Source organism: Pholis gunnellus (genome assembly GCF_910591455.1).
Source record: "Pholis gunnellus genome assembly, chromosome: 2".
Lineage (NCBI taxonomy): Eukaryota > Metazoa > Chordata > Actinopteri > Perciformes > Pholidae > Pholis > Pholis gunnellus.
The window spans coordinates 591,709-605,476 of record NC_136536.1 but is presented as its reverse complement, the minus strand read 5'-3'; the positions used below and the strand labels follow the sequence as shown (position 1 = coordinate 605,476).

Sequence of the window (13,768 nt, the reverse complement as noted above, 5' to 3'; positions counted from 1 at the left end):
GTCTACTTCTTGTCTTTGTTTACGTTTAAGTCCTCTTAAATATAGATACTTGAAATGTTTTTGGCCAGATTTGTTTTTACAGCACAACCTTTAAAACCTTCACTCTGACGTCAAAATGTGAGAAAGAAAACCCATAATAATAAATAAATATAAAAATAATAATAAATAAATATAATAATAATAGTAAAGAAATAAAGTAACAATAATAATAATAAGCTGAATCTTTTCTTTTATAACAAAAGAACAAAATAAACAAACCCAGTAACCACGGAGACGGATCAGCTGTTTGTCATGACGTTAGTTTTATTGCTGTTGATGAGCACAGTGATCACAAAGGTCAATGAAACACAGGTGACATCATCAGGGCTCAGAGTTAACTCTGACATCATCGACTAAGTCGTTGAGTCGTTTCTTTTGGCTGGTGACTCGTTAACGCGGAGCCCCGAGTGTCGTTAGTACACGAATCAATAAATCTACGAATCAGCTTTAATCTAATCTACAGCTCTGATGGAAGACCGGAGGTTTACAGGAAGAGACACAAACACAACGACGTCACCGAGCTTGGGCTGGAAACACAAACAGGAAGTCAGACGCCAGGAAATAAAATTATGAATAAATAAAAAACGAATTTCTTTGAGAAATTAAGATTCTTATATTGTGGAACAACTACAGCTCCCATGATGCTTAGCGGGAGGTAAACGGTGAGTATAATATCAGTGACAGTTGTTATTTTACCATTTTCTTCTTCCATAACTTCTGTATTTTTCGTGAAACGAGACCTTCAGGGACTCGTTTCCTGACGTGGAGTTTCCAGCTCAAACACGATGATCCGACCTCAGCTTCCCCAAAAACAACTTTGAGGTCAGAAACTTATTTAATATCACGATTCAGTTTTTCAGGAGCACCAACGATATTATCATAAAAAAAAAAACTTAATAAACTTCTTGTGATCAAAAGAAAACAAAATCTTCCGTATTTGATTCGTTTTTATTTTTGGAGGTTAAAAAACACTTTGGCAATGTTTTTGGCTATAAAACCATTGAAACTATTTTTCAAAAAGTTTCTAAGAACAATAATTTTCTTCAGTAAAATGAAGCTAAAATATAAACGTAGAATATCTTTAAGAAGCGGAGTGAAGTTTGTTGGACAGAATCGATGAAACATTTAGTTTTTACATTTATTTTCTGTAAATCGTGTCTGAGGAGAGAAACAATAAATCACTTTATTATGTTTAATATGTTCATATTTATATTTAAATACATTGTTAATTTGTTCATAAGTCACATTATAAAGATATTATCTTTTTGGACATTGGATAATAATTTGTGCAAAAAGTATTTAGTAACTTTATTTTATTCGTCGATAACAAATCTAATACCGTGTTTAATTTTAACTTTAATTGCGGTTCAGTTGTTAATATCGTAGTTATTGGCATATTATTGGAGAATTAAACAGGAAATATAAATATATATATACATTTATATTTATATAAAGTCAAGAGGAAAATATTGAGCATCTCAAACATAACAAATCAGATTTTCTTTTTAAGGAAAGAACGTTTTCTCTGTTGAAATCCAAATTGAATAAAAGTCTTAAATAAATGAAGTGTGTATATTGGTGGATGTATTAATTAACTCATATTTAGTTTGTGTTGAAAAAACCCAAATCAGTCTCCAGTGAGAAGAAGAAACACCTTCATCATCATCAGGAAACAATTCACCCTTTTATTTTGTTAACTATATGTGACTTCCTGTCAGTTCCCATTTAAAATCAAAGATTCTGTCACAACAAAGATTTTTTGGCAGAAGAACACGAAGACAAAATGACATGAAACATCAGATTTTGGTACATTTTCATTTTCTCAACTGTTTTTTTATTTATTTATTATCTTTTCTCTTAAACGCAGATTTTTGTTTATTTTCCGTTTCTGACCCACCAGACTCCAGAGATGAGACCTTTCAATATAAAAGACTCCTAAATGTCAGTAAAGCTTCTAAACATTTCTGCCTGAGACTAGTTTAATTAGTGACATATTAATTATCAGTGGCACGTTTGATCAATAATCTCATTAGTTGTAATCGTCACTAATCATTCAAATCACTTTAAATCATCACAATAGTTTCATCGTTAGTTTAAACGCTTAATTAACCGTCACATCTTTATGTTCAATTCTTATAATAATTCAGATTCAAACTGATGTTTTCAGTCGATTTACATATTTATAGCCTGAAGCTCCCACTGGCTGCTGGGATATGTAGTTGTTATTTTCTACTGCGTGTTGGTCTTTGTAGTTTTACGGAGCAGGTGGACCAACTCACCTTATTGAGGTATCTGTGCTACTGCAGACTGTCCATCTGGATTATTATTATTATTATTCTGCTGGTTTCAGAACAAATAAACACCTCTTTATTATTTTTAATTCTTTACTTTTAAACATAAACTGAAGTTATTTCACCAGCTGACATGATGTGGAATATGTGAAGTGTAAATATATGAAATGTGCAGATAAAATAGTTATTTCCTGCTTTGAAATAATAATAATAATAATAATAATACAAATAATGTGTGTTATTTGTATTATAGGGGGGGGGGGGGCACTGATATTCAGTAAAAACAGAGAAAAGAAAATTTCATCCAAAACTAAAACTCTTCAAACTCTTGAGCACTTTGAAAATTTGAGATAAAAAAAAGTAAAGAAAAATTGAAAAATTCCCTTTCGTGTTGTGTTCAGGGACACACAAAGCCTCAGCAAACCCGCCACAATAAAAGCCCCGCTCCCCGCTGCTTGTTCACATTAGCCGGTCAGACACCATTTAAAGGCCTCACAGCACCAACACATGTCAATATAACATATATATATATATGAAATATAATATTCAGAGACGTACTTTGAAAACAATTCTCACCGATTTGTTTGTTTTGGTTTTTAAAATCTTCATCTTTGTGTCACATGATGAATAAACTCGTCAGTGTTGGAAAACCTTTAAAGCTGCAACAAGAAACAGGCGAGGAGGGAAATGTTTCCAGAAACACTTCCCAGAATCCTCTCCTGCTGGTCGCCGCCGCCGCCGCCGCTGAAACATTTGCATAACGAAGTTTTATTTTGAAAGGTTGAAGTGAGGTAGCCTGAAGCTGGAGTTGGTCGTGGCCGGCGTCTCTTCGTCGCTCGTGTTCGAACCGACTAAAACGTGAACAAACAGCCGGAAATCCTCATCGTCACAATCACATACTGCATCAAATATAGATAATCAATATATATATATATATATCTGTCATACTCAACAAAATAAAAGCCTCCACAAAATAAATCTCTGATTCATTTTACAATATGTAAAACAAAACTCGAGCTTTTTAAAAAGCGACATTATCGTACAACAATGTGCAAATCTGTTTTTCTCCTTATTGTTTTCTTCCCCCCATGACAGGTGGATGGTTGCTAGGAGACAGAGTTGTAGACACGCCCCCGCAAATGCTGATTGGTTGGATGTAAACCAGAACCGTCCGGCTCGAGAGTTAAGACAACGACGTAAGGCAACGCTCGGCTGAGTCCTCCGGCTCTCATCTCAATTATACATTCATAATAACTATAACAATATAATAATAACAATGATTATTGATATTATTATTATATAAGTACATTATTATTATTGTAATTTTGTATTAACAGTGACCAGAACCACGACCCACACTGGATAATATCTGTGTTTGTTTGTTTATATTAAGACTTAAACATTTCTAAACTACGTCGATCATTTCTGAATGACTTCAGGAGGACAGGAGAGCGTTCGGTGGGAGGACCTCAGCGTTGAAGATGAACGGATGAGACGAGGCAGAGAAGAGGAAGAAGAAGAAGAGACAGCCTGAGGAGCTGGTCTGGGATCAGCAGCGCTCCGTTTGGCACTTCAGTCAACCCGTGAACACTAAGAGGTTAAAGGTCGGACCCAGCGGGGTTCAGACTGAGATTATTGATGATAATGAAGCAGCAGCTGTTTTAGTGAATACTAATGTCTGCTTCTATTAATGATTATTAAATATTATCCAATCATCGATCAATATAATTGATCAAACGTCACAAATTCTTTCTGTAAGTTGATGTTTTTTCTAGTTCGCCAATTAATCGATTATCAAAAATCTCACGTATGTGTTGGTTAGTTTTCTTAAAAGCTCCGGTTTTAGTCAGTTTTGAGTTGAGATTGTTTTATTATATTTAGTTGTTTTTTTAAGACGAAGCCCAAGAGTTGTGGTCGAAAGCTCCAGGAACAATAAGTAAATATAAAAATATATTTAAGATGAACGATGACCGAATTCTCACTGAAAGTTTTTCCTCCTGACCTCAGACCTGAAGCGAGTCCCGACTGTTCTGGGATCAGGATTTAGCTTCAGAGCTGGACCGTCAGACGGTCTTGAGATGCGTTCAGGACTCACCTGAGATCAGTTCGGTGCATTCAGGGACCGCGGTTTGTTCCGTAACAGGAACTCTCCTGCCAAACGTTCAGTCAGTGAACAAGATGAAGAAGCTAAAGACACTCGGACAGACGGGACTCGATGTTATTGATACCGATGCCGGTCACTGTGCACCTGACGAGGAGCTCTTCAACCCACGGAGAGGTGTTCAGGTGTTCAGGTGTTCTGGGTTCATGAAGGCTCCTCCTGGTTCTGTTCGGCAGCATCGACACAGTCTCACGACACGGCCTCGATTAAAGAACCTCAGAGGGCTCAAACTGTGATGGACCGATTGAATTTGAACCGGTCTGACTCAGAGACGTTTTCCTTCTTGACAACTAAACTAAACTTTTAGCGTCTTTTCTTTGACCGCAGAACTGAAGAGTTACGACACAAACGACCTCCGATGGTTTTTTGGGGTCAGACGTCTACAACTGTGTCTGAACAGCCATCACACACACTCACACACACACACACACACAGACACACACAAGTGTTTGACTGGAGCACCGAGTCACTGTGTTGATGTTTAACGTGTGTGTGTGTGTGTGTGTGTGTCAGGTTGCATTGATTCTCTTCATGGAGGAAGCTCAACCTTCTTCTTCAGCTCCTCTGGCCTTCAACGTTTTGTGAAAAAAAGTTATCATTTGATCCTTAAAATATTCAAAGAGAATAATATTTACATTTGTTTTTCCCGTCTTGAGAAGCAGAGGAGTGGAAGCCCTTTACAGGGAAAGAACCCAGAGATCTGCTGGTTAGAATTTGGAGGATTGTGGATATAAAACCTCCTGGAGGAGCTGCGTCATTCTTCTTCTTCTTCTTCTTCTTCTTCTTCAGGTCTGAAGATACGGCGGTGGCCTGGTGAGGACGGGGGAGGCAGCCAATCAACGGCGACCTCTACATGACGCTCTCAAAGATGATGACCTTGTTGTCGTCGGCGCCGGCGGACAGCGAGCTCAGGGACTTGATGTCGGGGGCCATGTACTCCAGGTGATGGGCCCCCCACACCGGAGTGGTCAGGTGAGCCCAGCGCTGCAACACACACACAGGAGGACAGACGGGAGGACAGACGGGAGGACAGACGGGTGAGACAGGACGTTAATGAGACACTAACCCACCAATCAGTGCAGTGGATCAGGAGGAGATCTTTTACTTAAAGGGACGGTTCTTCATAGTCAGTGTATTACTACAGAATATGGAGCGAATCAATGTTCTGCTGAGGATCAATACAATTATATTTGATCAATTATCAATTATATTTTCAACAGTTTGGTTTTAGTACTTTTACTACAGTAAAGGATCGGAGTACTTATTCCGTGTTTTTTCAGTCACTGTTTGTCTCTTTGTTTGTCTCTTTGTCTCAATGTCTGGCTCTGTGTTTGTCTCTTTTTGTCTCTTTGTCTCTTTGTTTGTCTCTTTGTTTGTCTCTTTGTTTGTCTCTGTGTCTCTTTGTCTGTCTCTTTGTTTGTCTCTTTGTCTCTGTCTTTGTCTCTTTGTCTCTGTGTCTGTCCACACTGACCTCTTTGAATGTCCCCTTGGCGCTGAAGAGTTTGTAGAGGAGGCTGACGGGGATGCAGAGCATGGAGGACAGAGCCATGCACCACCCGATCACCTCGCCCCACCACGGGTACACGTACACGTTGTTGTAGGTCAGCGGCTTGTAGTTCACCAGGTGGAACAGGAAGATGCCCTGCAGAGGAGACACGTGATGTGACGTAGGATCATGTATTTGACTTGTGTGTGTGGCGTTGCTCGTATGTCGTTCAGTGTTCCTGGCTGGTTGGAGCGTGAGGCCACTGCCTTCGCGCTTTAAGCCCCGCCCCGTCCAGAGGAAGGGGCGGGGCTTCTTCCCCTCTGACACACCTGGCGTGCTGCGAGGAGTGTCTGGCAGCAGTGTTGCATGGCTGAACTTCCTGGCATTCATTACGAGAACGCTGATTTCTGTTGCACATTTGAAACGTCCTTTTGTTCATTAAAAGCATTTCTTTGGTTTCGCTCCTTGTTTGAGTTTTCATGACTTTTGTTGTGGTTTCAGAGCCAGACCATAACAAATTGGGGGCTCGTCCGATTCAGAGACTTAAGCGGTGAGCCTAGTTAAGTGATGAGTCTTTTTTTAAATAAGAACTTCGTCTTCTAAAGAGCGCTTTGTTGTAAGTTCCTTCCCTAGATGCCGGTCGGGGGACGTAGTGGTCGTGGGTTCCCTGTGTGGTGACGTTTCTTGCGCTTGTTGTGAAAGCTGGCGTAGGGAGCGATGAGCGGTTTTCTCATATTGTGCGTTGATAGTTAGTGCGATCAGCTGAGGGCTTCATGTTTTGGCTCTTTAAATTTGGTCTTTTTGACAAAAATAGTCACGAGACAAAGGAAGGTACGTTTTGACCTCTTTGTGTCTCACATGTTGAATCGACTCCTGGAGGAATATCACGTTTCTCATTTGGGATTCGTTGATGAATGTGGCGTGGGGGGAAAGCGGGTGCGAGCAGTGGACTCGGCAGCGCGTCCGTAGTGTTTGCAGTGTTGCCAGCTTGCTGGTCGCTTTGTCATGCTATCGGGTTTTAGTGCCGTCAGTAGCCGCTGAAGACGAGGGATGAGTTCAGGTAGATCAGGATGGGCCGTTAGAGGCGATGCTCAGGTTACTAAGTTGCTCCTATTCTTTGTTCGTGGACGGGTAACGTCAATACTTTATGTTCTTCTGATCTCCGGGGATTGTTTTTTGCGTATTGGTGATTTGTGCGTCATGGCGGGGCGTTGTTAGATCAATGTACAAATGATCAGTTAATAAAGATGGCCGACTACTGTAAAATAGATCTAGGTGCTAAAAGATGAAAGGAAAACGTTGAGGCTATTTTGAGTGCTAATTTGTATGACATGGTCTCCTACGTCCACTAACATAACGCTCCCTAACTCGACATTAAACTTTGAACAACAGAAAGAAATGTTGAAGTGAAGATGCAGTTGGGAAGGGAAAGAGTCCGACAGCAAAGCTTTAGCATTGGAGCAGATGCGACAGCGAACTGAACGGGCTAGATTGAGTTAGACAGCGAGAGACTCAAGCTGATGGTTGAAGGTGAATTGGCTGATGGTTCACGGGGTGATGAGTCTCCTCGGGGTGATGATTCACATGAGGTTTTGAATAATTTACGCTTGGTGCCAAAGTTCAATGAGAGGGATGTTGAGACTTTCTTCACGTTGTCTGAACGAGCTGCAGACACGAGGGAGCGGTCACATTCGGACCGCACAGTCTTACTGCAGTGTGTGTTGACGCGTCGCGCTCAGGAAGCCGTCTCTTCGTTGACCACGAGTGAAAGCTGGTGTTATGTAAAGGTTAAAGCTGCGCTTCTAAAGGCGTATGAATTGGTCCCTGAAGCTCACCGGCAGCGGTTCAGAAGATGGAAAAGAGGAGATGAGTCTCATCTGGAGTTTGCCTGTGATTTGGTTAGCTGTGTCGGATGTGAGGTTTTGAGGATCTGTGTAACTTAATGGTGTTTGAACAGCTTAAAAACTCCGTCCCGGAGGGAATTGCGATGTACATAAGTGAGCAAAAAGTGAAGACTGCAGCGGAAGCTGCTGCGTTCTGTTTGAACCCACAGAAGTAGCGGCGGGGATCCCGGCGCTGACGGCTGCGCTGGCAGGGAAAGTGTTCCTGTCCGGTGTTTCTCTGGCCGGTCGTTCAGAACAGAGATCTGACATCACAGACATCACATTTCAAACGTTCTGGCCTTTTGTTTATTAAACGTATTTCTTTGGTTCGCTCCTTGTTTGAGTTTTCATGACTTTCGTTGTGGTTTTAGAGCCAGACCATAATAATGTAGTCTTACCATGCAGACACACGGGGTGATGAAGGACCAGCACCACTTCATCCAGGGGAACGGCCGGTAGCCAATCATACGAGCCACATCGTCCATGAAGCGGTCAGCACCTGAACCCAAGTAGAGTCCTCAATCAACAAGTGTGAAAATACTGCAGAAATATTAATATTACCATTATTATACTATTTAAAACATGAACACTTTGACTTTATTATATATAATGTATAATAGTTCAACGTTAAGAGAATGTGAAAGGAGTCAAAGTTCAGTATGTTTAATGTAAAAACATAAATCATGTTATATATTAAACAGGTAAATATAACTCAGGATGTCATAAAAGTCATGAAAATGTAATAAGTCGTAATCCTACAGACTGAACTGTGACCTTCTTCACTGTAACATCATATAACTATTCACACGTCTATTTCCAGATCAGATACTCTGACACACGAGAGTGTGTGTGTGTGTGTGTGTGTGTGTGTGTGTGTGTGTGTGTGTGTGTGTGTGTGTGTGTGTGTGTGTGTGTGTGTGTGCGCTGCATACCGTAGACCCAGGCAACTACTATGCATTCCCAGAATGCTTGCCACAACAGAGTCATTCCGCTGGCCGAATAGTAGTCAAACAATTGGAAGACGTACATCCCCGCCTGCAGAGACACGGCTCAGTGTTTAAACCACTTCAACACAAAGTTATTATTAGTGAAGAGTTCACGCATCCTGTCGTCACTTCTGTTGCAGCCAGCTGTTCATAAAGAGACGCGTTTCATTGTGTGACTGACCTGCGTCACCATGGAGAGGTCGATGAGGAAGCACAGGAAGCAGCACACCGCCACGGAGATCTCCCGTTTGTAGCGATACTGGTGTTTCACCGGGAACACGTCCAGGATCCCGGTGACGAAGCCCTCCACCCCCACGAACTGCAGACCCGCAGAGCAATACGATGAAAGAATGTTAACAGCTGGATTCATATAGCAATATCACATATTATTCACAAATATAATAAACACCGTGAGTTATTTAATAATGTGAGTTATTGATCACCTGGCTGTCGAGTCCCAGCAGCAGCAGCATGAAGAAGAAGAGCGCCGCCCAGAGAGGCGCCGCCGGCATCAGACTGACGGCCTTCGGGTACGCGATGAAGGCCAGACCAGGACCTGCAGCACACGATGGGTTAACGTCTGATCACATCTCGTTCACGTCTCGTCTCATTTGGGTTTTCTGCGCCCTCCCATTTCATTTCTCAATTTCTGTTTTTTAACAATATTTTTGTCAGTTTTGAAAGTTGAAATTCATTTTGATTAAAGTAAAAATAACAATAATAAGTCAAGACTTCAGTCAAACAGTGATTTCCTGTTCTAGTTGATTCATTCGTAGGATTGTTTTGCTCCCTGAGGAATAAAACGGTTTCCAGCATTTCACCAGAGAGGAAACCATGCTGTGTTCTTGTTGATGCTGTTGATCTCCGTTCTCTGTGACACCAGCTCATCGTTCTGTCTCAGTGACACAAAGTCATTTAACAAACGATTATTAACAAGAACGATGTTTAACTGCTGCAATAAATCTGATTATCTTTAGGTTTTCATCCATAAATCAAACTCTTCAGTTATGTGTGTAAATACATGCGAGGTTAAAGCTTCACAGACCGGCCCTTTAAGACTTTAAAGAGGAGTTTATTTATCATGTTGATTGACAGGTGGGGCGTCCAATCAGCAGAGAGTAGCTCCTCCTCCTCGTTTACTGAGGATCAAACTGATTAAAGGTGCGTTTCAACATTTACAGGACGAGAAATAAAGATGAGTCACATGTCATGAGGTGAAAGGGCCGGTTTAAATAACCCTTCAGTTAATACTGCACACACACACACACACACACACACACACACACACACACACACACACACACACACACACACACACACACACACACAGTGATGCTAATACTTTAAACGTGTCAGACTAAATTGGATTTGCTTTTGTTCTGTTTGCACCGAGATTAAAATAAAAAGATTCACGTCCTCGAGCTGAAGCAACTGCTGTTTTTTTACTCACACACACACACACACACACACACACACACACACACACACACACACACACACACTCACACACACACACACACACACACACACTGATGTACACAGTTTGTATTCATATTCATAATATCTCACTAACATGGTGAATAATAAATGAACGAGGACAGAGTCGGTCAGTGTGACGCTAAATATAACAGTTTGTGACGTCACGTCATGTGATCCAAATCTAACAATAAACATGCAGTTGGCTGACACACACACACACACACACACACTCACACTCACACACACACACACACACACACACACTCACACTCACACTCACACTCACACTCACACTCACACTCACACACACACACACACACACACACACACACACACACACACACACACACACACCGGACTGAAGTGAAGCTGGTTTTAACACGAATGAACAAAAATATATTTGACTAATAAAGCAAAAACAACAGGGTAAAAATACTCTGTTATGCTGCGTTCACACCAAACGCAGCGCGACTTATTTGCGCGAGTAGATTACATACAAAGTCTGTGCACAGACGCGATGAGACTGGAGTGACGCGAATTTGCGCCAAATGCCGAATCGCCCCAAACGCCTGAGTTGAAATTCTTCAACTTCGCCGAATAAATCGCGTGACGCTGTGGCGCGATAGCCTATCAGCGTTGAGATGTTTCTCCTGTCGTCACTGACGTCCTGCTGTTGTTGAATCAGGAAATAAATACTGTAGCCGTCTGTGTTCACCCAGAGCTCTACGAGCCCTCATATCAATAGAGACCAGACTATGTGTATACATGTGTGTGTGTGTAAACCATATAGTGCACACAATGAATAGAAGCTGCCGTATTTACGTCTACATGACGTTAATGTGAGTGTTGATGGAGCTGCTACAACGTTAGCATAGCCTAGCACCGATCGATCCGAGTATTTAACAAAACTAACAAAACATGAATTCAGACTTTTTCCAAATGGGCATCATTACGTAGTTATTACGGAGTCCCTTTTTGTCGGTTTATTGCCGTTAAATCACAGCCAAGTCAGTGTATTGTGTGTTCATGCAGCTGTAGTAAACAGCGACGTGTGGCTCGCTAGACACAGTGAGCTCGATGAAATCCACGGAGCTCCTCCGGACTATGTTATGAACCAGACATGACGGCGTTTAGTTCCCCGTGATATCTGGACTTCCACAACACGTACTGAGCAGAAATAGAGGTGATTTTTCCATGTTGATGGCGAACAGTTGAACGGCTTTCAGGCCGATAAGCCACGCCCCCTCGCCGGCGCGTCCAGCGCGATTCACGCGAATGAACACAAATAGTCCCCGGAGAGACCGGCGGCGCGAATGACGCGCGAATTAACAGTATACTTCAGTAAAAGTATTACAGTAAGTATTACAGTATCTAAAGTAAAAGCCCTTTTTTTAAGAAGTTACTTTAGATAAAAAACACAAATCCTTCAGCAGAAAAGTTAATCTTTTGATCTATAATAAGTAATAATAATAAGTAATAATTCATGAGATGTTTATGTGTAAAATCAAAGCAGTAAAAAAAGTACAATAATATTAAATGTAGTGGAGTAGAAGTATAAAGTAACAAACAATGGAAATACTCTAGTAAACTTGTATTTCTAGGAGTTCAGGCTGATGATTCTGGTTTAAATAAAGAAAAATAAATGATTTTATTTACAGTTATTATTCTCTCATCTTATAGAAAGAATAATAACTAATAACAAACAATGTTTCAGATGTTTTGTTTGTCTCTTTCCAGTTTCCCTGATATTCTGTACATATGTGTATCTTGAGATGATAAATAATATTAATATCTTGTCTGATGAATGGATCTGCTGCTGGAGAACAAAGAACCATAACATGTTTATTCTTTACAGAACAGAACTTGTGATGTTTCAGTTTGTTACCTGTCTCGGCGACCTGCGAGATGTCGACTCCCTGTTCAGCAGCCATGAAGCCCAGAATAGAAAACACTACGAAACCAGCAAAGAAACTGGTCCCACTGTTGATGAGAGCCAAGACGAAGGCGTCTCTAAAGGGACGGAGAGACAATAACATCAATAGACTGATATGAAGCTAACCTAGCTTAGCAACTCGTTACACACTAAGCAGGAAATATATTAACTTATGTTTCAATGTCATTTCTTTATTTCTTCTTCCAGTGGTTTCTATAAAGACAGAGACATTCCATTGGTATAAACAATATAATAGTATAATAACCACAAACATCCTTTAACCCAGTTTTCTAAAATAAAAAAACACGTAGTATAATTACAATGCTTGTTTTGCAATCTTTGTGGGGTCTCAGTTTTAAACCATCGTAGTAAGGACCATCTGAATTATGAGGACATTTTAGTTCTATCGAGGTACATATTGTATTTTATATTGTACTACATATCAGAGGTACATATTGTATTTTATATTGTACTACATATCAGAGGTACATATTGTACTTTATATTGTACTACATATCAGAGGTACATATTGTATTTTATATTGTACTACATCTCAGAGGTACATATTGTATTTTATATTGTACTACATCTCAGAGGTACATATTGTATTTTATATTGTACTACATATCAGAGGTACATATTGTACTTTATATTGTACTACATCTCAGAGGTACATATTGTACTTTATATTGTACTATATATCAGAGGTACATATTGTACTTTATATTGTACTACATCTCAGAGGTACATATTGTACTTTATATTGTACTACATATCAGAGGTACATATTGTACTTTATATTGAACTACATATCAGAGGTACATATTGTACTTTATATTGTACTACATCTCAGAGGTACATATTGTACTTTATATTGAACTACATATCAGAGGTACATATTGTACTTTATATTGAACTACATATCAGAGGTACATATTGTACTTTATATTGAACTACATATCAGAGGTACATATTGTACTTTATATTGAACTACATATCAGAGGTACATATTGTACTTTATATTGAACTACATATCAGAGGTACATATTGTACTTTATATTGAACTACATATCAGAGGTACATATTGTACTTTATATTGTACTACATATCAGAGGTACATATTGTACTTTATATTGAACTACATATCAGAGGTACATATTGTACTTTATATTGAACTACATATCAGAGGTACATATTGTACTTTATATTGAACTACATATCAGAGGTACATATTGTACTTTATATTGAACTACATATCAGAGGTACATATTGTACTTTAGTTTCTTCTCAGATGTTTTTTGTAAACTTTGTATCGCCAGATTTTTTTAAGTTAAATGTTTGTGATCAACTGAAGTATGAGGTGTTCTTTTTTGTACAAACATATGATGATCTCATAAAAATGAAGTACTACAGTAGATTATACTAGCCAGCAGTATTCAGAGGGCGCTCAGTAAACGTACTTGTAGCAGTCGTTGTTGAAGCGGTTGTAGCTTCCCAGAGCCGTCAGAGC

At 39.9% G+C, this 13,768-nt stretch overlaps 1 protein-coding gene across 1 annotated transcript in view; it reads right to left on the bottom strand.

Moving 5' to 3' along the window:
• Window positions 1-280: 280 nt before the first annotated feature.
• The window catches only part of slc6a8 (solute carrier family 6 member 8), a 40,824-nt gene continuing 27,336 nt past the window's right edge, over window positions 281-13,768 (bottom strand). The window contains exons 6-13 of the mRNA XM_079168270.1: window positions 13,719-13,768; window positions 12,211-12,335; window positions 9,290-9,402; window positions 9,028-9,165; window positions 8,793-8,895; window positions 8,259-8,359; window positions 5,963-6,133; window positions 281-5,475 (exon numbers count right to left, since the gene is read on the bottom strand). The exon at window positions 13,719-13,768 is cut by the window's right edge and continues 54 nt beyond it. Of these exons, the coding sequence (XP_079024396.1) occupies window positions 5,341-5,475; window positions 5,963-6,133; window positions 8,259-8,359; window positions 8,793-8,895; window positions 9,028-9,165; window positions 9,290-9,402; window positions 12,211-12,335; window positions 13,719-13,768 (936 nt within the window). The 3' untranslated portion in view covers window positions 281-5,340. The remainder of the gene's footprint in view (window positions 5,476-5,962; window positions 6,134-8,258; window positions 8,360-8,792; window positions 8,896-9,027; window positions 9,166-9,289; window positions 9,403-12,210; window positions 12,336-13,718) is intronic.